At 49.9% G+C, this 21,333-nt stretch overlaps 2 protein-coding genes across 5 annotated transcripts; both read right to left on the reverse strand.

The window, feature by feature from the left end:
* Positions 1–1,041: 1,041 nt before the first annotated feature.
* On the reverse strand, positions 1,042–1,903 carry LOC142415208 (thymosin beta-15A homolog). Its single transcript, XM_075513259.1, has 2 exons — positions 1,735–1,903; positions 1,042–1,235 (listed from the first exon to the last, which is right to left on the reverse strand). Exons 1-2 carry the CDS (start codon positions 1,832–1,834, stop codon positions 1,198–1,200), a joined length of 138 nt encoding a protein of 45 aa, XP_075369374.1. The 5' UTR covers positions 1,835–1,903; the 3' UTR covers positions 1,042–1,197.
* Positions 1,904–6,918: 5,015 nt separating this feature from the next.
* On the reverse strand, positions 6,919–20,016 carry PRPS1 (phosphoribosyl pyrophosphate synthetase 1). Of its 4 annotated transcripts, XM_075512784.1 has the most exons (8): positions 19,724–20,014; positions 16,686–16,869; positions 16,250–16,348; positions 14,484–14,608; positions 12,540–12,713; positions 11,676–11,835; positions 9,483–9,597; positions 6,925–7,092 (listed from the first exon to the last, which is right to left on the reverse strand). In XM_075512784.1, the coding sequence occupies exons 1-7, from the start codon at positions 19,843–19,845 to the stop codon at positions 9,505–9,507; spliced, it is 957 nt and encodes a 318-aa protein (XP_075368899.1). In that variant the 5' UTR covers positions 19,846–20,014; the 3' UTR covers positions 6,925–7,092; positions 9,483–9,504. The 4 variants fall into 4 exon arrangements, with proteins under 4 accessions (XP_075368902.1, XP_075368899.1, XP_075368898.1 ...); XM_075512787.1 differs by lacking the exon at positions 9,483–9,597 and having other exon boundaries at positions 6,919–7,092; positions 19,724–20,015; XM_075512783.1 differs by lacking the exon at positions 6,925–7,092 and having other exon boundaries at positions 7,578–9,597.
* Positions 20,017–21,333: the final 1,317 nt, after the last annotated feature.

Below are 21,333 nucleotides of genomic sequence, written 5' to 3' on the forward strand. Positions count from 1 at the left end.
CTCAGCTCCCCCTTGCCCACACTGTGCTAGAGGCTGACTGCAGGACACAGGGATCTCCCATCCTGCAAGGTAGGGCTGGGATCAGCCTAGAGGGTACCCAAGGGGTCTACTGCATTAATCCATCCTTACAAGGCTGCAAAAACCTCCTTCAACCAAGGGCAGGGGCAGAGGTTGGCTCAAGGTGAAGAGAAGGGCTGTATCAGGCAGCAAGGGGAGAGCTCTACCCCGAGAACTAGGTAGACAGAGCCAGCCTGGATGCAGTGGGACCCAGGCCAGCATCCCCAGTGCCAGCCCAGCCACCTCTAGCCATGCAGGTGAGGAGCCAGCCCAGCTCCACAAGTGATGTATTAGGCAGGGTACACCAACCTCTTTGAAGCAGGAGGCCCAACCTTCAGGTGGGCAGGAAAGCCCAGGTTAGCCTCTACTTGAAGATGCACCAAGGAACCACTATGGTGGTAGGATTGCTGGTGAAACACAACAGCCTCAGCCAGCTGAGCCCACAGCACCACACCAGCAATGCTTCCCAGCTCTAGTCTCCCCCAGGCCACCAGGAACTGAGCCCTACACAAACACCAAGCTGGACTCGCCCTGCAGGGAACCTTCCCATATAGCCCTTTGAGCAACATCAAACCACCAGTGCTGCTGCAGCACCAGGCAAAGATCTTCCCACCCCCCAGGGCAAGCCAGGTTGCAGCCTGAACCTTTGCCAGGGAAGAAGCCACAAGCCATAGGTAGGTCATTACATTTTTTTATTTTATAATAAACTTCTCATTTTTCCCCCCAAGGAAGACAAAAAACTGTGAGTGAGGCTACAGAACACCATCAGTGAAGAGTATACGAGACAGACCCAGGACATGGGCCAGTCCAGAAAGGATCCCCACTCCCCCAGGCAGAAGGGGTCTGTCCCCAGGAGCCTCCATAGCCCTTGCTCATCTCCCCACCACATTAGAGCAAGATCAGTGCTGTCAATGGGAGTCTGCTGAGCAGCAGAGATGGGGTTAGGTCAGGCTATTGATGGACTGAGAGGGCCACACTTTGTTCCCCCCACCTGCCAAAGCTGCCAGCAAGGTGGGACAGTGGGTTAGGTGATGCAGCTGTTTTCTATAGACATACATGATGTAAATTAAAAAAAACACACATGATTTAATTCAAAGCAAAAAAATCAAGTGGTAGCTCTTCCTGCCAGGCCATCTCACTCTAGGAAGACTTCACACATTCCTTCTCCTGCTCAATAGCTGCAAGAGAAGAGAGGTCCATTAGTCTGGCACTTTTTTGTGGAAGCATCCACTGGAGAAGGTTGCAGAGCAATCACTCAGGCCCTGGCACCCAGTTTTATGGTTTGACCCCAAGCAAGGTAGACAAACACTTCAAGTCAGAGGGTGAGGAGACACACACAAGTGTGACAGCAAGTTGGGCACCTGCCTTCAGCTCTCCTCAGGGAAGTCATGCCCTGAGGCAACAGCTCAGAGCAATAGCTCTCTGCACGCGATCATGCCCACTACCCCAGAGGCCATACCCTGACCCCTCGCCTCTTGGCCAGTGGTTTTCTCCGGGTCAGAACCCAACTGCCCCAAACCGCCTCTCTCACCCGGATGCCTCGGCACTGAGATCAGCACCCGAGGACACCCACTCCACCGGCCGCGGCCAACGCGTGCCTCCCGCGCAGCTGAACACCGGGGCCCCACCCTGCCCCCAGCCAGCCCCACCGCCCCCCGCGCCTGGTGCTGTACTCACTCTCCTTGGAGGGCAGCGTGTTCTTCTCCTCCGTGTTGGTTTTCTTCAGCTTCTTCTTGTCGAATTTCTCCACCTCCGAGAGGTCTGGCTTGTCGCACATTTTGTCTGCGAGACCCCCCACCCCCCCCCCGAGGTCAGCCCAGGTCCCCGGGGACGGGGATCAGAAGACAAAGGCGGCCCGCCCCAGCCCCCCAGCCGACAATAGCGCAGGGCGGGGCGCGCCACCGCCCCGGGCAGCCCCGCGCCGGCTGGGCGGACACCCGGGGTGCGCCCCCGGTGCCCACATCCACTGGGGGAGACCGCCCCGCCCTCGCCCGCCGCGCTCCCCGCGGCACGCAGCCCACCCCCCCGGGACTCCCCGCACCCCTCGCCTAGGGGCGCCCCTCCTTGCACCAGCCCCGCGTGCAGCCCTCTCCCCGGCACAGCCCGCACGCGTCAGCGCGAGCAGCCCCGCGGCGAGAGAGCTGGTGCCGCGCCCGCTGCCGCGCCCGCTGCCGCACCTGCTGCTGTGCTGTGCTGTGCTGTGCTGTGCTGTGCTGTCCCGTCCCGTCCCGCTCCCCTCCGCTCGGCTGCGCGTCCAGGTGAGGCTAGAGCCCCCAGCGTGGGGCGGCGCCTTATATACCCCGGCCACCGCCCAGCCCGCGCGCCCATTGGCTGCCCGCCGCCCGCTGAGCCTGCTGGGAGGCGTAGTCCGCCCGCTGGCTGCCGCGGCCGCGCGCACCCCGGAAGAACTGCCGTTCCCGAGGTGCCCCGCGGCGGGGGAGAGGGGCGGGGCCGCGCCGCTGCGCGGGGCCGCGCGCCCGCGGGGATGGAGGGAACGGAGGGGCGAGGGCCGCGCGCGCGTGACTGCCAGCGGACGGCACGGACACAGCTCCCACTGCCCCCCGCGCACACGCACACGCACCCTTTGCGTACACGTGCCCCCACGCATCCCTGTGCACACCCGCAGCCACGCTGCGTAGTCACAAGCACGCACGTCTTGCGTTGCACACACCCCGTGCCTGCACGCTCGGCATGCACGTACCCCCACGCGCACACATTGCATGTGCACACGCAGGCATGCACGCTGCAGAAGCCTAGGTGTGGACGCACCCAGCTTCACCCTCCCCCGGCCCCCCCCCCCCAGCCCTGCTGCCCCCCCTGCTCCCCACGCTTGTGTGCCAGCTGTGAGGGGCAGCGGGGTGGTTCCCCATGGGACTGGCTTACCCCAGGGCCATCGTCCCAGCCCCAAACCCTCCCCAGAAGCAGGTGCCCTGCAGCCACTGGGCCAGCTGTGCCCTGTGCGCGTGCCCAGGGGTGCACCCGCCACTGGCCACCTCCCCACACACCCACCCTGCTGAAGCAGAACTTGTTTAAGCAAGCAAGCCCTTGGGATAAAAATAGCACCGTATTTTCACAGCTGTGGGAGATGCTTCGCCACCACACTCAACCCACAGCCACACTGGCTCCAGCCACGGCGCTTCCTGGAGAGATCCGGTCACTACAGCAGCAGCAGCATGGGGGGGCAAGGAGCAGACCATGCTCACAGGCAGAGGCTCTCGCTTGGCTGTAGCAAGGCCATAGGATGTAGAAAGCCTGGGGGGCAGCCAGCACACACCAGATGGGCTGGTGTGAATGTGGAAAAAATACCTTTGGGGGGAAAAAGCTGAGTGCAGGCAGCCTATCTGTTCCTGGCTTGGCTGGGGAGCAGGAAGGGTGGTGGCAGTCCAGGGGCACCTGCACGTTGGCCACCAGGAGGATAGGGAGTGGTTGGAGGGCCAGGAAGCCTGGGAGACCTTGCAGTTCGGTCCTGTAGGTGCTGAAGGGAATGGGGGGGGGCATCCTGAGCCCTGTGGCAGGCTTATCCAAAACCATTCTGCAGAGATCCCAGTGTCACAGTGAATGGGAACCCACTGTAGAGCGCAAAGGGTAGCAGCTGTGCTGCAACAACTCTCACACCCACCTCCTCCGGGCCTGTCAGCCACCAGGCTTATTGGAGATTTTGCAGAGAAAATCCCCAGCAAGCCTGATGAAACATTTGCTTTGTTTTTGTTTGTTTTTTTTTTTTTTTTTTTTTTTTTTTTGCTAGAAGACAACCGTCCTGGGAGGGGGGGCCTAGTGCTCTCCAGTGACAGCAGGTCTTGGCCAGAAGTGGCCCTTTGCAGCAAGCCCTGAGGACACAGGCACCTTCCCGCTCCAGCCACCACGTGGGCTCTGAATTAAAGAAATGCCAATGGTTGGTGTACACAGAAAAGGCAAAGGCCAAGATCTAAGGCCAAGTCCCAAGATGTGGCTGCAGAAGTCTGGATGGCAAACATCCTGCAGTCCCTGTCCTCCAGGGGAGAGGAAGAGGCCGCAGGTAAAGCCCCAGGCCAGGCTGCTCCCAGAGCAGCTTTGATTTGGTGCTGCGGCACCCTGGCAGGACCAGGTTTGGAGGGTGCCACATAGCCAGGAGCAGCAAGCCCAGGCAGGGCTGCCTTCACAAGCATCCTTCAAACCCACCCTGCAGAGCCTGCATCACAAAGCCCAAAGGGCTCATTTTTCCTGCAGCCAAAAGGAAACAACCAACCCACCCAGTTTCAAAATGAAAGCAGGAAATCGTTTTTGCTTTTATGCAAATAGTCAGACAAGTGTTTTACCATGTGTTTACTCTCCAGCTGTGCCCACCTTCCCCCAGCTTCCCCCTCTTTCCCTGCCTGTTCTCCACACGCTTCTTTGCAGATGCTGCACAGTCTGCTGTAGTTTTTGTCCCCAGCAGGCAGTGAGTGCAAAAGGACCTGGTCCCCATCCTCCGCATGCACAGCCCCTTGCCAGAATTGGCTGCACCCACCCCAGTCAAGGCACAGTCCCTGTGCGATATGTGTTGCATCTCCTCGATGCGGCAGTGCTTTGCAAACTCCAGGGTCTTTGCCTGGCCACAAAGCCACTATGGTGGCCATGCAGGCAGGGGAAGGGGAGCACCCCCTTCCCTGAGCCAGCCACAGCCACACAGGCACTGCCACGTTCCTACAAACCATGGCCCGAGCAGCTTTAAAGCCAACCCTCTGCATTTCCAGCAGGGAAGGTGTGGGGCTGCTGCTGGGGAGCTTTTAAAACCCATCTTGCACAAAGAACAAGAAAGGAGCTTATACTCCAGCAAGAGCTTTTTCCCCTGACAAATTTGCAAAGCCTCCCATAACTGCACAATCTGCTTCTTTCTCATGCGTTTTTGTATATCTGCTTTCAATAATTTGTAACAAAAGAACCGAGACATCAACAAATAGGGGGACAGCAAAACCAGCCTTGATCCGAAATAGAAAAGAACGACTGCCAGCCATTTTAGATGAGTTTTAAGTCTCCCACAGAACAAGGCTTTCAGGACTCAGACACAGCCTCACTGATGGCCATTTCCAGGAACACTTTATTCTCTTCTACAGGAAGGAGGAGGCAGGTTTTCTCTATCTGATCAGAGGGGTTTTTTTCAGCCTCCTGCCTACTGACCCCTGCTGCCTGCAGGGACAGGCAGGGCACCACCACAGCCAGCCAGGACCCGAGGGCTCTTCAGCCACCACTGCCCAGCCATAAGCCAGTCCCCTGACTCCATAGGGCCACAGTTTACTTTTTCCTGCTCATTTTTAACCCCAGCCTCCTGCCACAACCCTTTACTTCCACTGGGGCAGGAGCACTGAGCCCCAGGAAGGCAGCTAGCACACTCAGGCTGTTGTGTTTTACACCAGGGCTCATTCCTCCCATAGATTTTGCTGCTCCTTGCAGTTTAGGGCTTTCTGTTAACCTTTACTGCCTTCCCATTGCCCAACAGCAGCAAAGCAAGCTGCTGCTTTCTCTGGATCACAGAAACACCAACTCTAGGAGATGAGAAATCATCGGTACACTAGTGAAGCACAGGGAGAAGCAGCAGAAGGGAGCTGCTGGTGAGAGCAATCCGAGATGTGTCTCATCTTCCTCCAAACAGCAGACAAATCCTGCTGCCTGCAAGGGACAAATGCTAAGCCCAGCTTTCACAGTGGCTTAAGGCATCCCCACCCTCAACATTAGCTTCAGCCACTCAGGCAGGTGAGCTGAGCTAAGATGCAGAACTTTTGATTGATGTGTTCCCTTCTACTGCTGCTGCAGGCAGCAGAGACATGAGACAGCTACTTGCACCATTATCAGCATCTGCACACCTGCAGCCTGGCTGTGTCTGTGGCACAGCAAGCTGCTGTAGCTCTGTCCTGCTCTTCCAGCTCTCCAACTACAAAAGCACAGCAAATTACTCACTTGGGATTTTCTCCTGGGGAAGTGATGACTTGCCTTCTATGGTATTTCTTCAGCAGATATGAAAAAAGCCTGAGAAGACACTACACAATTCACCTCCAGAGCACCCTGCATGCTCCCTACTCACTCCAGCAGCTCTCCAGGACAGGCTGGAGAATCACCTCCAATAAAGCAGGTAGCTCAAGATAGCACAAGCACTTCACATCATGGCTGATGCTGCTGGAGCTGAACTTGCCTGGGCTCAGGGATGAGCATCCTGCATCACTTCCAGACTTGGAGGACACTGGAGGAACTTGGCTGCCTGCCATTCACACCATGGTTTCCTCCCAGCCCACACTGCAGTGAAGGGACACCCTTCCCATAGCAGCCTGGTACTACATCCATGACTGTCCTGGACAGGGAGAAGAGTGCTTTAATTCTACTACATGCATGTGTTAAAGGCAACCATACTTGCTCTACCAGCACAACAGTCACTGAGTCAGTCACAACCTGCCTACAAATAGGTTTAGTAATTAGAAAGTATTTTGTTTTTTAATTTAGGGAAGAAACTTTACCAAAGTATCCAGCCCTTCTGATCTGAAGGAGGTTTCCAGAGCAGAAGAGCTTTACCTCCTTGGGACAGTTCCCATACCCTGTGTATCACTCATCCTTTTAAGAGCTACAGTGCTGTCATACAGCATTTTAAGTCTGTGCCCTCCCTCAACCCAACCCCCAGGTTTTATTAAAGTAACTAAAACAGTATATACACACCAATAGCAATTTTGGTGTGCACATATTTGTACACACCAAATGTGTACACCTTCGTACATATTTTTGGCTGTAAAGCTCATGTTGTGTTTCTTCACTAAGGAAGGTGAAGTCTGCTACATCACCCTGACGAGACCAACATCACCTCCCTTGCTATCCGAGGAAAAAAATATACAGTTCACTTATTCATTGATCAGTACTGAAACATGTTTTAACAGATGAATGACAGTAGTGATCCTCAGCAAAAAATCTACCTGAGGCCATGGTCATGTTTCCTGAAGCAATGTTCAATCTAGACCTGGAATTCTATTGTAAGGACAAAGACCTTACTCTAGACGTGCCATCTCATCCTTCTGACTTAATTTATACTTTCCCAGTCTACAATACACAATAGAAAGGATCATGGTTTAGTTAGAACAAGTGCTTCTCGGGACATAATCCTGCTGCCTCTGATCATTAGCTTTGTGCAAGATACTTAGCAATTCTTCATTCCTACTTGCTAAACTATTCAGGTTTTCTCCTACCTGAACAGATCTGCTCAGATACATAACAGTACAAGAGAAACTGCATCACCACCTCTAACAATTAAGTCTAGGAAATCAGATACAGACAAAAGCCACTACCCTCTAAGAGAAGTAGCTTGGTCCCAAGATTTTTCTTCCATGCAATGGAAGCACAGCCAAGCTGAACCTCAGTCAGCCCCGCTGCAAGAGGGTTAAACCAGATGACCTTCCAAGGTCCCTTCCAAATAACATTATTACATGACCTATCTTGCCCAAGTGACCCAACTCAGAAGATGCACGTCACCTTTTTAGGTTTTTAGAAGCATTTAGGTTTTTAGAAGCATTTATAGGCAGAGGCCATGGTTTTTAAATAAAAGTTTAATTCCTTCATCAGGTCTTAAGTTTAAACACAAACGCTGCTGGAAAATCCTCACACCACTGCTCTGATGTCCTGGCTCTTGGCTCGCAGGGCATTGGCAGTGCGGCAGCAGGGGCTCCAATACAGGAGGCAGGAATCAGACTCTCGGTAGAGCTCAGTGCAGGATGCAAAGCAAAGAAGCAAGACACACACACTTTCCAGACAAACAATTCTTATACAAAAAGAAAAACCCTACACTGTAATGGAAGTGTTAACATTGCCACAGGACAGGAGTTCTAGAAAGGGAGAGAAGTCTTCAGTAAAAGGCACAACTAAAGAAGTACTTCCCTAGATCTTAACCAAGTCTTTCAGTTAATTCCACTTATACCCCAGACCCTAGCCTATCAAAGCCATGCTGGTTACTCTAGCAAGTAATTTCAAGTTCCTTCTTTTCCCTTTTTCCCTTCCTCCACCTCAAAAATAAAAGAGGAGTGCTTATAAAAAACAGAGCATAAAACAGCTTGGTCTACAACCCTGTAAGAGTCCAGGAGAGACTTAACAGTTTACCTTACGATTGTCTGGTACAGTTACTAAGTATTCAAGTTTCAGATGATACTTACTACATCCGGGAGCCTCAGCCAGCTCTAGTTTTGGTATTTTTCTTTCAGGCACTTTGCTGCCTGTCAGGTTGGTGTTAGCTCTACAGTTTTCCCAGTACTATCATCAGCCTCTTCAAACCATTGCTGTAAGCGCTCATTAGCAGCATCAGACCCACTTCAAGGGCTTCTTCACGTTTTATAGTCCTGCAACCTCCTATGCTCCTTGGTTTAAGACCTTTTGCAAGGAGCAACACTTTCAAGGCAAGGCAAGAATGACCAGGACAAGCAACCAGAATGTGTCAGTAACTTACAGGACAACAGGATTGCAGACAATGAGAGGCTGGACACAAAGCTGTTGTGTATTGTGGTCACCCCAGCGTCTGAGCAGGCACTTGGCTAGATGCAACAACCAAGCTACTATGGGATAAAGAGGCTCAGTTTGCTAGCGTACTGGTAAAAAAAGGATCAAGGATTTGCACAAGAAGTCAAGGTGCAGCTATCATACATGACAGCAGTCCTCTAATCACTAGCAAGGCTAACAGTAAGCTGTGAAATTGAGGAACTGGTTTTAGCCTGCACTAGAAACTAAAGCACACAACCACCATGAGTCCTCTACACAAAAGGGAGAGGAATGCTCGTCCAGGATGCACCTTCACCACTAAGTTAACACAGCAAGGCAGTACTGCACAGACTATACTCTCACCTTCACTTTGCTGTGTAGCATGCTAAAGGGCATTTAATGTCATCAATAATTAAGATGAATTCAAGTTTGCAAGCTACACTGACCTCCTTGCATAGGAGGAAGCTATAGCAGAATCACCTCCCAGGTGTCCCCCTGGTTTCACCTAGGGTCAAGCGTGGCCAAGATACAAGCCTTCCCCATTGCTCTTCAAGGGCTTCTGGCTGGTATAGAGTGGTAAGACAGCCAGCAGTCTCTCAGGCTCTTGCCATAGATCCAGATCAACATGTCCTAGGGAGTTCTACTTCCCAAACAATTTAGGGTGTGCATGCCAGATCATCCAACCCTGCCCACAGCCAAATCCTCTCCCTCCCCCCCTCAAAATAATTGTGGCAGTTAGCCATGTGTCAGTCCTGCTCTCCACAGATCTGCAGAACTTAGTCAATACTACTGATGAGCCCCAATGCACAGGGTTGCTGGTGGAGTTGGAGTGTTGAAGAGATAAGCTTTCCCCCCCCAGCCTCCCAGCATTGGGATCAGAGCCAATGAGCGTGACTTAAGCTGTGGAGAACTGCACTGAACTTTACAACAAGCTGAACAACTTTTGGTTTTAAAAAAAAAAGCCATACAAGCAGCAGCTGGCATCTGTTGTTATAAAGGGACATGGCTGAATAGGTAGGACACAGATTCCCCATTATGAGTCCTCCTGATGGCCTCCGCAAGGATCATTGAGATGTCAATCACCTGGAGGGGAAGAAAGATGCATCAGCATCACTGGAAAAAGACATCAAGCCTGGAAGAACAGCTGGTAAGTTAGGAAGAACTTAAAGAGTAAACTCATCACCCAAATTTATAACATGCCACACAGGCTTGGGTTTAATTACATATAATTCTGAAGATATTCTACATATAGCGCTACAAGAATTGTTTCACTGTTGATCTTTGTCGGGATGACAGTCTACTGTTGCTTTTCTTTACCGAGACTCCCTAAGCTCAGTCTGTTTACCCTAGGACTATCTTATTCACTTTGTCTAGGTTGCAGAGAAGTTACAGGAGTCTAAATCAAGATCAGATCGCTTCCCTTGAGTCATGAGGCTTTATGCCAGCCTCATGAGACTGCCAGCAGTCTAAGAAAGATGAAACTACTGTGCTGCAGCTCAGCTCCCAGTCACTGTGCTGGCTCCACCTGGCGGGGTAATCCAGTTAACAGGAGGGAGAAATCAAGTCTCAATAAAACTAGCTCTGAACCCCAGCAGCTAAAGCATTTTGTTATACGTAGTCTCAGTAAGAAGCACCACATTCATGGTGTGTTAAGGAAACTAAGTGAAATCCATATTTAACATTTTCTTTCTTCTGGATAGTTTGCCTCCTAAGGAAGGAAAGAAAAAAATCTTAAGAGCTGCAGAGCAGACAAAGCATGAGACTTATGACAAATCCTTTAGTTCTGCATTTCTCAACACTGAACATCAGATGTTAGCATAAGAGTGAGGTGTTAAGCGAGAGCCTGAAAAACTACTCCACTGCAATCTTTGGCTATAGCTATTTACATACTGATTACCAGTTTAACATTTTGCCTACATTAACTGTAACGTGGACCTTGGAAAGAAGTTGAGGCATCAGACATCTTTCAGATGTGCTCAGTTGCAGGAATATCATCCAGAAGTTAGTGTTGAAAAAAATGCAACCCAATAGCAGTTTGCAATCAGCTTATAACTTACTTCCAAAAGCAGCTTAAAATTCACTGCAGCTTCAACCAGTTGAGCTTCCTCTTCACCAGAACACCAGTACTGGGGAACCTCCTACACTTACACCACAGTACTAGCTGAGTCTTAGCAGTGCCATTCACTTTCCAGAACTTCTCCAAACACCTGTGTCCTATACATCTGTGCTGTGAAGCTAGCATTTAGGATGTCCTTGGCTGTGTGTATGCTATAGCAGTACCTGAAGCTTCTGATGGACCTATTATGCCTGAATGCTCAGGTAAAGCTGCAACTTCCAGCTGTCCATTAACAAAGGAAATCCTCAAGTTCTGCCTAGCTCAAGTTGTACAGCCAATTTTTTCCTTCCAGGAAAGTCAGCCTCAGCTTGGGAAACAAAATGCCACAGTACTTTTCCTAAATGGAAAACCCAAGACACAGAGGGAGCATCAAGAGACCAGCTTTTAGCTTTCATATGGATGGCAAAGTGTTTTGTTTATCTTTGGCAAGTATCTGAATATTGTACTGTACAGTTATGTCAACTGCTCTTAGTCAAACCAGCAAGACATGTCCGTGGGATAACACTGCACTCCCTCTTCCAGCTCACCTGCACTGCTGTTATGAGCAGACATGAAGCATTCACCTTCCCCAAAACAGGCTTACTTTGCCTCACAAAAGGAAGGGACACTCTGCTTAAAGGGCTGGGCATTAGGTGACAGATACACAACTGAAGCTGGCATTACCAACTTCAGAAGTTCCTATCTACTTCTGCTTCAGTATTACATGTCAACAGCATATCAATCCTCCAAAGCGTACAGATACAACTGCTTGCTTACATCATGACCCCATTAGATCAGTGATCTGATCTAGGTAAAACAAGCCCTGAAAAAGTTTACTTAAATTAACTGTTTAAGAAGAGCTGGCTTAGAAGCTGCATTTTATCAGTGTAACAGGTCTGTTATCCCACAGCAATAGCAACAAGAGAACTACTCAATACTGCCACTGATTCTAGTACCAATGAAACTGGTGTTTCAGCACTAGACAGTATTATGGGGTTTTCCCACCAACACGACAGACAAGTGCTATCACCTCCCAGGAGTGACAGAAGAGAAAGCAGATGCTCACCTGTATTTTAGGGCACTGCTTCATCTTGTCCTCCTGGGGTATTGTGTTTGTGACTACAACTGCCTCAAAACAGGCATTGTTGATCCGAGAAATTGCTGGCCCAGAAAAGATCCCGTGAGTTAAGATGGCATAAACTTTGGTGGCTCCAGCTGACACAAGTCTACAAATGGGTAAAAAGGAAAAGGATGAGAAATTCTTAGCAAGTATTAAACTGACATTAGTGCAGGGCTCATGGTAAGCATGAAAGGAGATAATACCATATGCTTAGGGGACAGACTATCTTTGATTCTCCCCTCCAGCCCACTACTGATTTGGGGGAAGAAAACAGTTTAACAAGTACCATAAAATCCACCACAGGCAAAGTATACATTGAAAAAATATTGTTCTTAGCCCTGGCACATTTGGACTAGATCATACAAATCACCTTCTGTGATTTTTTGCCAACACAAGGTAGCAGATATTTAATACTGACTATTGCATATGCTGGCATTAGTAGTGTAGAAGTCTTGAAAGATATCAAAGCTTGAAAAGCTTACTTCTAATAGAAATTCAGATGTATGACCTTAAGCTGATGGACCAGACAACACTTAATTCTACCTAGCATAGTCAGTGATGGTCTAATGGAAGACATACTTTCAACGCAAGCATTTTTCAATAAAAAAAGACACTATGGTCTTCTAGCTATTCCCACTGTGAGAACTTTAACTAGGCTTTTCATTTATTTTGTATGACATGAGATAGACAATCAAGAAACTGTAAGTTACTTTGTGAAACTTGACACGCAAATAATCTGATTAACTCATTACATAGGGTTCGCTAACAATAGGTTTCTGATTTAGGAAAGAATCAGTCAGCCCTACTCACTTGTCTGCAGCATGACAGATGGTACCACATGTGTCTGCCATATCATCTACCAGAATAGCCACTCTGTCTTTTACATCACCCACCAGCACCATGCGATCCACTTCATTGGCCTTCTTGCGCTCCTTGTGAATGAGCGCAAAGTCTACATTCAATCGATCTGCAATGGAGGTGACTCTGAAGAGAGAACAGTTTCCAAACAACACTTAACTCCACACAATAGCTTCAATTGAATCTCTTTTAAAACTATTAATCACAAACTGCCACTGCAGTAAGAGAAGCTGTCACCACATCTGTAACTGCTCCCAAGCAACAGAAGACACTCTGCCACTTTAGTTTCCCTTCAAGCAGTTAAACTGCAGTCTGATCTAATCTCTCTCAATGACAGCAACTAGATTAAGATAAAACAGTCTTTCATCCTGACCACTGTAAATTAATTTGCATTTAAAGCTCCAAACAAACCTTAACCAGCAAGTTTGGCAAACCTGAAGTGATCAGAATGCTTGGGAAGTTGTCCTCTTTATAACACTATACTGGAAAGGCTTAATTTGAGCTATGACAGGGATCTACTTGCACTCACATAAGCATTCAGTTGTCATGCATACAAGTACTGGCACAAGGACAGTGGCAGGAATGCACATCCAAGAAATGCAAGTCCACCATCTCACATTTACTTTGGTTAAAGTGACCACAGAACAACTTTACTAGAGGGACCTAACTTTATCTATTGATACTGACAAATAGTAAAGAGTTTAAAAGCATACAAAAGTGAGAAGGAACAAAATACACATGCCCGTAAGAAATTCTACACTTGAGATGAGTAGACTCCTAGCTTCAGTCGATCAGACTCATCACCCTGGGAGTCCTACACAAGATTGTTAAACTAAACTGTTTACTAATGTATTTAGTTCTGCAGTATCTCCATAAAATATTGCACCAGCTAAGATTGACACATTTCAGCTTAAGTGGCTTTTGAAGAGGTTTTTTCAGGAGTGAGATTACAGCTGGCTGACTTGGCATTTCATATACTGCATTATGCAACAAGCTACAGAAGTAGCTGAATATACAAAAGGTCTTGTCCAATACATGGGCCACAACAAAGCTACAGGAAGACATACAGCAACCTATAGCAGTAGTATCTCTTGGCTGTTTGTAACAGCTTAAAACACTCTAAAGTACATGAATCAAGTCAGCATGCACCAACATTTTGGTGTGACAGTCCTGGATTAAAGAATACATCTGCGTCCCTTTGCTGTTCACTTGTAGCCCTTATACAGAAGCATCAAGGAACAGCCTAGTTTCTCCCAATAAGCACCTGAGAACATTCTGAACTGCCCACAAACTGGCATGTTTATCTGCAGAAGGATAGGAGATTGTCAGGCTATCAAAGTAGAAATGTGCTATAACATATGCTGCTGCTTTTTGGAAAGGAACCATCTATCTTCCTTGCTCTCAGGGAAGAGGAAGAGTAGCAGCAGGCTTAAGTCCCAGCTAGATATTCAAATCAAGAGTAATAAAGTAAGAAAATGCCTGAATAGACTAAGCTTAATACTGCAAAGAAAACAGCCTGGATAAAAATGTATCGTTAACCAGCAGCAGTAACCTTGTCTTGGCATAGGGGTATGAGCTACATGGTTCCCTCCTTCAACCTGCATAATTACTCTTCTACAAAAAAAAATTGTTTTAGTCCAAGGGATGTAGTAATTGCGCAATTCCTACCCATGCAGCTGTGATTCTAGAAGCTATTTAATTCTCCATGTAGCCCAAGAAACCTTCTAAACATTCCTTAGGAAGAATATCTGACCACTCTTCACTAGCTGCCACAGACTTGTCTTACAGAAGGCAGGCTGGCAGAGGGAACACATCTTAAGAATAAGGTCACAAGCACTCTCAGGAATTCAAGTAGACATAGAAGCAGCACCTCAAGCTAGCTGTCTGACAGCTTACCTCTTGGCTCCACCAGCATCTGGTGAAACAATGGTGCAGTTCTTCCATTCTGCAATATTCTCTTTGATCCATTTCAGTACAGCAGGCTCAGCATATAAGTTATCAACAGGGATATCAAAAAAACCCTGCAAGGAAGATGACAGGAACAGATATAGCTGAAGGTCACATTCCAAAAACAGTTGGAAGAAGCCTTCTACATGATCAAGCATGCAGCCACTGCCTTTCCACAGCTTTCAGCTTTCCTTTCTACCTCCCTTAATGCAAGGGCAGTAGCCTTTGGGATACATAGAATACTAATGTTAGAAACCTTCAGAGCCAGAAATAGTTTAGCAGCATAAATAACACTTTACATCTGACACCTTCACAACATGGAACTAGTTCTATCTTAAGGGGGTGCAGAAAACCAGCATCAAACACACTCATTTTCAGAACAGCTAGCTGCCTGTTTAAAAAGTCAATCTTTAAAGCTCATTACCTACACTGTTTGCATCTACAGGAAACCTATGAAAAAGGCTTGAGTAACATTTGTTTATAAACTAATGCAGCTGGTTCCACAACTTTACACTGACCCAGCAGACTCCAAGTAAATCTCAAAGGTCACTAAAAGCCAGAAGTTAATCCTGGACATGGAGTAATAGGCAGGAGAGTGGGGGCAACTACTCTAGAGGAATGCTTCAAGGTATAGGGGTAACAGATCCTTCCTACCATCATTCCTTCTGTGCTTAGCAACCCAGCAACTACAAGAACCAGGGTGAAACTAGTCAGGTGCTGGAACCTTATATACACAAACCCAATTATTCAATTGAATCTCACCATTGCTGCTGGTGAAAGGTCAACCCTATGGCACATATCACAACTCCAAGCCTCTTAGGGAAGAGGCATACCCTGTTGAGCTCTGTTCTTTTATTTCATGATCTTTCTGAAACTCTTCTCAGCTGTGCCCCCATAGGTTTTTTTCCATCTGAGACACAGTATTTCTGGGCAAATTATACTGGAAGAAATTATACTTAAGTGTGAATGGCTGCATTTTCAACCGTTAAAATGACAGCCAGCCCACCTACTTCACCAGGCAGTAGGTGTCTTACCCTTCTGGATTCAAAGTGTTTGCAGCAATACAATAGATATCCTTCCCCCTGCCACACCCCTCTCAGTTGCACTGAGTTGGTTTCTTGATCTCAGAGCACTTGCTCAAGGTGGAAAGAGATTGACAAGTGGGATTGCCCATCTTGTCAGCAGCAAGCTATCAGATCACTGTCTTGGTCAACTGAACCCTCACAAGCAGCTGTGCCAGTATACCTGGAGGCAGAACTAACCTCAGGGCAGCAGTATTACTAGCCACTGTGTCAAACAGAGCACTGCTCACTTCTCCCTTACAATTCAGTAAATATCAGAAAGCTCTACTCAATATTTAAGAACACTCTTGACAAAGCCATTCTCCATCTCAAATTCCTCAAAGGACCAGTTAAGAATACACAGTGTCACTCTGTGGCAATAAAGTTGCATGGATCATTTACTAGCCCAACATTCATTTACATGGGACTCATTATGCTTAGTCTGATCAAGAACAGCTATAATTTCATTTACAGATGAACCTGTTACCCATCTCCCCATCCCCTTCTGACTGATTCTACAAGTCCCTTCTAGTCCCACATTCCCAAGGCCTGATCACTGCTGTGTCTAAAAAAGGCAGATCACTGGAAAGCCTGCAAGGCAGTAAAGAGGCTCAGATTGGAGCAGGTAAATACTTGCCTGATTTTAGCTCCTACCTGAATCTGAGATGCATGCAGGTCCATGGTGATTATATGATCTGCACCTGCCACAGACAGCATGTTTGCAACCAGCTTGGCAGAGATTGGAGCTCGACTCTAGTACAGGAAAAAACAGTATTGAAGACAAGTTCAACTCCTTCATCAAGATGTCAGTCTCCCACTTCTAGGCAATGATTCACAAGCAGTTACTAAAATGAGTACTCATTAACATTGCACCTTTTCATCAAATGGTGATTACAGCTTGGTGTATTTTCAAGAACTAGATCTTTTCATAAAGATGAATTTGCAGTTCGATGCTCTGAGGTTTAAGGAAATGAAAATAAGTTTTATCTCCTTCTCTACATATTCAACTTCATCTAATCCCTATCCAGCAGTCAGGACTTTCAAGGTATGCATTCATCTTCCCAGCAGAAACCTGTACCACATCCCTTACCTTGTCCTTTTTGTCCTGCCGAGCATAAGGGAAGCAGGGTATGACAGCTGTGACTCTGCTGGCTGAGGCAATCTTACAGGCATTTATCATGATAAGGAGCTCCATCAGATTGTCATTGATTTCACCACAGCCACTCTGCACAATGTAGACATCCTCCCCGCGTACACTCTCGCCTATTTCCACACTGGGAACAGATGAGGAAAGGAGAGTTGTATCCAAACACAAATTAAAACACAGCCATTACATATGCCTGCAGAGCAACCAAGGGACTGCATTCCCAAGGGTCTGTGGGTGACAGTGTCATATAACCAAGGGTGTTGAGCAGGAACACTGTTGCTTATTTGCTCAGTAACTATTTTACATCGCTCACTGATCAAATTTAATGGTTCAGTCAGTAAGGCTAAAAGCACTCAGCCTGTACTCTCAATCTCAACACAAGCTGAGCATGTAAACACCCCAGAACAGGCCTGGTTCCCCATGAATCAGAAGTACAATCACCTCAGCTAAAAGCAGTAGTGTACAAAGGAAGCAAGGATATGGCCAGTCAGCAGAGAAAGCAGAGCCAAACTTCTACCAGAAGCTATGCTGCAGCCGATTATTAGATTGAGAGTCACAACAGCTATTCACTGGCTTGAACAGAGAAGCCCTCCAGCATTTCACTTTGGAAAGGCATTTGGGGTTAATTTCCTCCTGGATGTAATGCACACTAATCCCTGCTGATGAAGGGACTGAATACAAGCCAAAGGTCCTGTTTGCCAGCAGCAAACTGTCAGCTTCAGCGTGTGTATCAAGACACCTGCACCAGAGGCAGAGCTGGAAAGAAAGCAGTAGTCTTAGGTTTGAGGTTTCATACAGGGCAATGCTGCATAAGACCTTTTGTAGGAACAGATTAACTACTAAGTACTGCCAACATTTCAGTTTAGGGAAGTCTGCCACAGATTTGGAAGTAACCAGAAGTCAGTCTACTAAGGATAAAGCTTTTTCACAGTTTCTTTCTTATTGCACTAGAGATGCTCACCCACTCTGCAGACTGCTGCCACAAACTCTAGGAACAAATAGACAGACAATCACCCAACCCATTCCTAATGGCTTCATTTGTAGAGCCCCTTAGGGTAGATTTCTAATTTTAATATTTCGTTCTCTGATCTTCCTCCCCTCTTCTTCAACATGTTTTTGATGACCACTAGGTATTTATAGTCTAACTGCTCAATATCCATCAGCAAACTGCTGTCATCTTTATTGCACACTGACTTACAGCATACACCAATCTCTCATTAAGAACTCCAGCCAGCATGAGAACTTTCTGCTAGGTGTCTGAATTAACAGTAGTTAGCATACAAGTGTCATCTCCAACTGTACTTACTAACAGTTTAATATTAAGCTGATTCAAGACATGTATTGTACAAAAGTATCAACAAACTATTCTGTTAAAACAATCCTACTTTTTCTGGGAAGCATCTGCTATCAGTTTATAAGGGTAAATAAGATGTCTATTAGGTCTTAAAGTCACATTACCTGCTGACATAAGAACCTGCTGGTTAGCCAACTAAATGGATAAGAGCAGTTAATAAAGAGCAATGAGAACAGTGCAATGGCAATAGCTGTAAATCAGACTTTTTACAACTCTCCTCTACAACTCTTATACTACCTCTGAAGTTTTCAAAAAAATACCCATGCAATAGAGACATAATATTCTACATCACATGTACATGCTGGATTCTCCTGGAAAAAATTACTGTCTCCAGAAGAAAGGAGTGGGTTGGAGCAACCATTCAAGGTTCTTTGTATTATACCATGTCATGTATACATGTTTAGTGTACTTCTCTAAACCAAGCTTTAAGAGCTCTGAATAATTTTTAGCCTCTCCTTTCTTTTAGGTTCTTCAAGTAGGATGGCAGCAGGACTTATAAAGCACAGAGACAGAAAACAAGATGATTCTTAGGTTTCAGAGCTTTGGGGTAACACAGACCGCATGACCGCAACTGCATCACAGGCTGCAAGGTGGTATCAGCCTCTGATCTTTCCTGAATAATTTTAGCAATACCTTTAAGACTCTGATGCTCTTCAGAGTAGTTTAAAGGCACCAGCTACACCCTAAGCACAAAACTGTCAAGCTTCAAGTCATCACAGTTCAGACTAAGCACGGAAGAGACTGAAACGCGGGAGGTGTATTCCCACCAGCTCCTAGCTGTTGGGGTGGTAGGGGCAAGGTCCGGCTGGTGAATTCTGCCGCTCCGACCTCTGTCATAGCGGCCGGGTGACACAAGCCCTTTCCTCCACGTGTAGGAGCACTGCACCCCCCGAGGTGCAGCGAAAACATTAAAAGCGCCTGTCGGAAGCCCAGCGCACCGTGGCACAGCCCGCACGGGAGACAGGCGCCTTTCAGCGGAGGCCGCTAGAGGCATTGCCGTGGCCGTGCAGCCGCCAGCACATGGCTCACCGCCGCCGGGAGCTCTCCAGGGAGCACCACAGCCCCGGCCTCACCCCACAGGAAAGCCCACCCCCACGGGGCTCCACCGCTCCCGGGGTGTCAGGCTTTACCGGGCCGGTTATTTCCGCTCCCTCTCACCCAGCATTCGGTACACCTCGGCCCGGCGCCCAGCGGCACGATCACCATGCTGCCCCATGCGCCGCTCCACAGAAAGAAACGCTGGGCGGGGAGCTGCTCAAGCGGAGCGGCAGCACGGCGGCCCCTTGGCTGAAGGACGCCCACGGGAGACCCGGGCCCGGCCCCGCCCGGGGGCTGCGCAGCGGCTGCCCACAGGGGAAGGGCGGGATGCGCTGGACATCTCCGGCCCGACAGCGCCCTGGCAGGAGTGCTCCGCGCTCAGTGGAGGTCTCCGAGCGCGGCCCTCGTCGAGCTGCCGCTCCCCGGGGCTGGGCCCGGGCCGCCCGAGCCGCTGCGGCAGGCCGCGGCCCCAGCGCCCACCCCGCGCCCCGCACTACAAATCCCAGCAGCCCCTGCGCGGCGGCTGTGCGGACCCCAGCAGGGCAGAGCCCCGCGGCCCGCCGGGAGCTGTATTGCGGCCCCGCCTCACCATGTCTCCTGGTTGCTGAACTTCTTCGTGACCACCTTGCCCAGCTCCAGGCCGAGGCGGTCGGCGATCTTCTGGGACAGGTCCTGGTGCGAGCTCCCACTGAAGATCTTGATGTTGGGCATGATGGCGGCTGCGGCAGCGGTGCCCTCCTCCTCCTCCTCCACGCTCCGCCTCGCGCCGCAACTGGCTGCCGCACGGGGACCCACCCGCCTCCTGCGCGGGGACGCGGCACGGTGAGCGCGGGACACACTAACTCACACCTACTCCGCCATCTTACGCCTTCCCGCCTGCCGCGCGGGCCCTTTATAGACTCCCCGCCCCGCGGACACGCCTCGGCACGCTTCCCATTGGCTCCGTGGCGGCCAGGGGCGGGGCCCTGCCCGCCCCCGCAATGGCGCGAAGGGCGGTGGGCGTGGCTCAGAGGTCTCCCTCCTGCCCCGCCGACCGCCTCAACAACGGCCCCGGAGGGGGGGAGGGAGGGAGGCGTGCGCGGCTGCTCGCTAGCCCGTCCAGGGGGTGGGGCGCAGGGCAGGAGGAGGCCTGCGATTGGTCGCCGCCTGGCCGCCTGACCTACGATTGGTTAGAGCGGCGGCGGCCAGAGCTGGCCAACGGCCCTGCCCCACGTGGCCCTGGGGGGGGGACGGGGGGGACGGACGGACTGACGGACAAGGAGGGGGTTCGTTGGTCGCGTGATTGGCAGTCGACCGCTCCGGCGGCCATGATGGCTCCCCTCCCCCAGAAGAGGCCCGGGGAAGAGGCAGCGCGGGGGAGAGGAAATGGCCCCACTTGCACTGCAGGGTGCCGTGCCTGCGTCCCCCGCCGGCCTCCGACGCCGGCGGGTGAGGAGCCCCGCAGCGGCGGGGCGGGGGTTACCTCAGCATGCCGGTGTGCCTGCGCCCGCTGCCTCCTTCCTCCGCCGCTGCGGGCTGCCGGGGCCTGCCCTGCGCTAAGCAGGCGTCACCTCGCCGGGCCGCAGTACCGCGGCGTAATGCAGTACCCCAGTGGCATGTTGCACGGGCGTCACCTTGCCCGGCTGCTGTACCGCCGTGTCACACTGTACAGGCGTCACCTCGCCAGGCTGCTGCACCCTGCGTAGCGCTGTACAGGGGTCACTCCGCTGCGTCTGGGGCAGCACTGCTCAGCCACCACCTCGCCATGCCGCTGGACACTGCCTGTTGCTGCGGTCACGCAGCGTCACGCTGTGCTGTAGCTACCTCCAAGCAAAGCCCCGAGTTGTGGGGTGGCAGCCTGCGGGGCCCCAGGCACGGCAATGCCCTGCAGCAGCAGCAGCACAGGCTGGGCACCCACCATTTCACGTTTCTCTGTGATTTTCACAGCGAATAGGTTCTCGTTAAGAGAAATTGTAGCTTTCCCAGCACAAACAGAAGCCCAGGCGCCTCAGCTGAAGGCTGCGCAGAGTCAAGGACAGCAGGGGAAACGGGAGCTCTGCTGCCTCATCAGCCGTACCCAAACCGGCTGCACTAAGCCCAGCGGTTGGGACCGGTCCCCAGCTATTACCTTCAAAGGTTTGGCGGGATGATGTGTCGACATGATCAAGTTGGAGTAAGTTTTTAATTTTCGAAGGATAGTGCTTATCTTCTTCACTTGAA

This window comes from Mycteria americana, chromosome 10 (genome assembly GCF_035582795.1).
Source record: "Mycteria americana isolate JAX WOST 10 ecotype Jacksonville Zoo and Gardens chromosome 10, USCA_MyAme_1.0, whole genome shotgun sequence".
NCBI lineage: Eukaryota > Metazoa > Chordata > Aves > Ciconiiformes > Ciconiidae > Mycteria > Mycteria americana.

What these genes read in the sequence shown, in the direction of transcription:
- LOC142415208 (XM_075513259.1), bottom strand. Translation starts at nt 1,834, where the DNA reads ATGTGCGACAAGCCAGACCTCTCGGAGGTGGAGAAATTCGACAAGAAG. An exon ending in CACGCTGCCCTCCAAGGAGA is followed by an intron (nt 1,236 to 1,734) that starts GTGAGTACAGCA and finishes CTTCTCTTGCAG; the next exon opens with CTATTGAGCAGGAGAAGGAA.
- PRPS1 (XM_075512784.1), bottom strand. Translation starts at nt 19,845, where the DNA reads ATGCCCAACATCAAGATCTTCAGTGGGAGCTCGCACCAGGACCTGTCC. An exon ending in TTCAGCAACCAGGAGACATG is followed by an intron (nt 16,870 to 19,723) that starts GTGAGGCGGGGC and finishes ATCTGTTCCCAG; the next exon opens with TGTGGAAATAGGCGAGAGTG. An exon ending in GATGCTGGTGGAGCCAAGAG is followed by an intron (nt 12,714 to 14,483) that starts GTAAGCTGTCAG and finishes TTCTCTCTTCAG; the next exon opens with AGTCACCTCCATTGCAGATC.